General features: G+C 33.1%; 1 protein-coding gene across 1 annotated transcript; it reads right to left on the bottom strand.

Annotated features, from left to right (window-relative positions):
• Positions 1-227: 227 nt before the first annotated feature.
• Positions 228-2,256, bottom strand: LOC116125895 (TMV resistance protein N-like). Its single transcript, XM_031411605.1, has 3 exons — positions 2,187-2,256; positions 944-1,262; positions 228-554 (listed from the first exon to the last, which is right to left on the bottom strand). The coding sequence occupies exons 1-3, from the start codon at positions 2,254-2,256 to the stop codon at positions 365-367; spliced, it is 579 nt and encodes a 192-aa protein (XP_031267465.1). The 3' UTR covers positions 228-364.
• Positions 2,257-3,511: the final 1,255 nt, after the last annotated feature.

Here is a 3,511-nt window from a genome sequence, read left to right as displayed (position 1 = left end):
AACCTCTTTTTTCAATGAATCTCTTGATCTATTTAAATCATAAGGATGAGCAAGTGTATAAATATATTCACCAAAAGGTAGTGGATATACAAAGTAGTGTTGCTCAGATCCATTTAATACAAAATAGATTTGAAATTCCTCCATTTGAAGTTCTATATATATATATTCCCAATGAAAAACACTGATGTCTACAATAAAAAGATAAAGTAACGAATATGTGCGTCGAAAATTAGAATGAGTCTTCTGTGGGGGCCTAAAGATATGTTCACCGTTTGAGTCACAATCGCTAACAAAAAAAAATATGTACGCACTCCAGGGCCAGGAGTTTCCAACTTGTTAGTCCCATTTGATAAAGTAAATAGTATCAATGAGAGACCATTGTGGATTGGCCCCACGCAACTCTGAGTGTCTCCACCTTCATCAGAGAATTCTCTAAACGGGAATTTACTCCAGCTACTAATTTTTTGAGATTCATAAATTTTGAAGTTGAAGTTGAACCACTTAATTTACTTGATATTTCCTTCACAACACCTTCGATAAATTCTGCTTCAGGACTGCAAAATAATCAATTAACATTCATTATATTTACACTAATCAATAACAAATTGCATATTTATTATACTGAATTGAGCCAAATCAAATTAATAAACCACAAGGAATTAAAATCAGTTACAGCCTTTCTTTTATTTTCTCTTAATCTAATATATTGAGGCAAATCAAATTAATATATAGATACACCTGATGAAGTGATCATACTTGTGCTTTGCTAGTTAACCTCTCCACTCTACATCATCTATACTGTAAACAACACCACCTAAATAAACAAACTTACAGTACAGAACCATAAAGTTATGTGTTTGTTGCTTTCGAAATTAGCTCTGCATATTGTAAAGACGAATAAATAATATTTATTGTAAGGAATTAAGATTAAGGAATTTTTTACCTATCCTTCAACTCCCTTCCAAACAGATTGGTGACCTCCATCAAAGCGTTCCGCCATGTTTGCACGTTTTCTATATGGTCCGCAAACACTTTTTGATGTTGACCAATAGCTACCTCCAACTTTGTTATTACCAGGGATGGATTCACATCATAGAAAATTGGAATGATTGATTGTCCCCTTGTGTTTTTACATTCCACAATTTTCACAAGTTCATCCAAGCACCAGGGTGAAGAAACATAATTTTTTGAGAATACAACAATTGAAATTCTTGATTCTTCTATTGCATTAACAAGTTCTGGTAAAATGGGTTTTCCTATNACTATAAATAAATTTTTATATTAATTTTTATATAAAAATAAATTGATTTTGTCTTATTGTATTGAAGTTGTAAAAATAATAAGTCATTAATTATTTAAGGATTGTGATGGTAGTTTTGTTTAAATAATTAAGCCACGTGAAATGTGAAACCCCATAAAAATTCAATCTTTTAGTAACTTATCCTAATTTAATTTTCTTTTCCAATAAATTTGATTAAAACACATCCTACCGGACCTACCCTAAGAAAATTTTCCAAATATTTTGACCCGGTGGCCCGGGTCATCCACAACGTGTTTCCGCCCCTCCTTACCTGGACACCATTTTTAATTCCTGTCTTCTCTCTAGTAGACTTTGAATTTTGAAATGTTTTAAGTAGACTCTAAGCGACCTTCCACGAGAAGCTCACCAAGAGATGGAATCAAAGAAGTCCAAATAAATCCAATGGAAAAGAAATCCTAGAAAAATTTAGACGAACCAACTACGTGTTAAGCAAAGTATTAAATTAAATATATAGTTAGTGTGGAGTTTAATAGAAATTACAAAATAATACCAAGGAAAAACAGGAAGAGTTTATCATCATCGGATGACCTAATGGTAAAAGAGCAAAAGAAGGTTTCATGAGCTCTTGAGTTCGAGTCTCCCTAAGCACTAATAGGAGTGGCCACGGAAACTAGGGGATTAGTTAATGTGCAGTCAAGTTGACTCAAACACCTTTGGTGATAAAATAAAAGAAAGAATTACACACCTCTAGTTGTATTGGTATGTTGGCCCGTTGGTCAATTGGGCATCAATTTATCATTTACATCTACTGTGCGTGAATTTTGCTGTAAGCTCGAAGATGTCGATAGCTCGTGAAACGTAAAGCTCGCTGCGAACTGAAGTTTGCAAGAACATAGAGCTCAATTCAAACGAAGCTCGCCATAACAGCTGTTTGACGGATCAACAGATAAGCCCAGATCTCCTACTATCTTGGAAGAGATATTGCTAGTATCCATTTAGCTCGATTTTGATGCACAATCATGGAAGTTACGGGATATATATCAGATATGATTGCAATCTCAGATTTATCTCATTTACCATTTCGAAATTTATGTATAAATACCCCCAAGAAACAGTGTAAAGGGGTTGAGATTTAGAGAGTGAGAGAGCGTATTTTGTATTTCATCAAAGAAAAGCAATAGAAAACAGATGATGTAGGTTGAGAAATAACTCACCGAACCACTTTAAAAGCCTTTTGTGTAATTTCCATTTTCTTTTGTCTCGTTTCACATTTCATTGTTGATTTTAATTAATTACGCACACATCCGTTTCGATTCCAACACGGTCAATCGGATCCTTGTAGTTGGTGCCTTTTTTGGTATCAACAACGGCTATTCTATAATAGGAGGTATATTTTTTTTCATTAAAAAACTTTTTCACTAAAAAACACTTCTTGTATAACAGAAAATACAACGAATCTGTCATTTCAATCAAGTCAAGAAAAAAAAACCAAATCTATGGGATGGAGATAAACAGATCCATTTAGCTACGATCAAATTATATTTGTTCGATACACTGTTGTCTATATCACTATAGGCCTAGCAAAAGAAAAATTGGGATAGGATCCTATCAGATCTCCCCCCTTTCAAAATCTGGCTCAAGTAGTTATCCCAAATACGGAAAAAGAAAGAGGTTCTCCCTTTCAAATTCTAGAAAACCCCCCAAAAAACTACTCAGTTAGTCAAGTTTTGAGTGATATGAGTAATGCTACATGTACAAATAAATCTTACAAAGATTTGTGTATAAACTGATGTGGCACAAAATGAATAGAAGAATGAATATGATGATTTTGACTTTTTGTATTCACCATTCCATTCAGTTTATGTCACATCAGTTTATACATAAATCTTTGTGTGATTTATTTGTACATCTAGTATTATTGTATATGTATTTAGTTTACTTTTATTTTAATATTGTCGGTATCACTATTTACCATTAAATTTGCCACCAGAAATTGAACAAAACAATTCCAAAGAGACCGTGTATTATTGTGAAACTGTGGAACGACTTCTCCTAGTATTTTGTTGAAATAATGATTAGCCAACTACCAAACAAATTTCAAGGTACTTGCAACACAACTTTATTGTTTAAAGTTCGACACAACTTTGTTAGTTGCAGTACTGGCGAAAGAAACAGTAGTTATCTCTCTCTTTCGTATGTGAAAGTAGAAAAATGTGTCAATATATACATGCCATTTTGTTCCAAAGACCA

This window comes from Pistacia vera, unplaced genomic scaffold (genome assembly GCF_008641045.1).
Source record: "Pistacia vera cultivar Batoury unplaced genomic scaffold, PisVer_v2 Contig173, whole genome shotgun sequence".
NCBI classification, from domain to species: Eukaryota; Viridiplantae; Streptophyta; class Magnoliopsida; order Sapindales; family Anacardiaceae; genus Pistacia; species Pistacia vera.
This window is presented reverse-complemented; position numbering and strand designations above follow the sequence as displayed.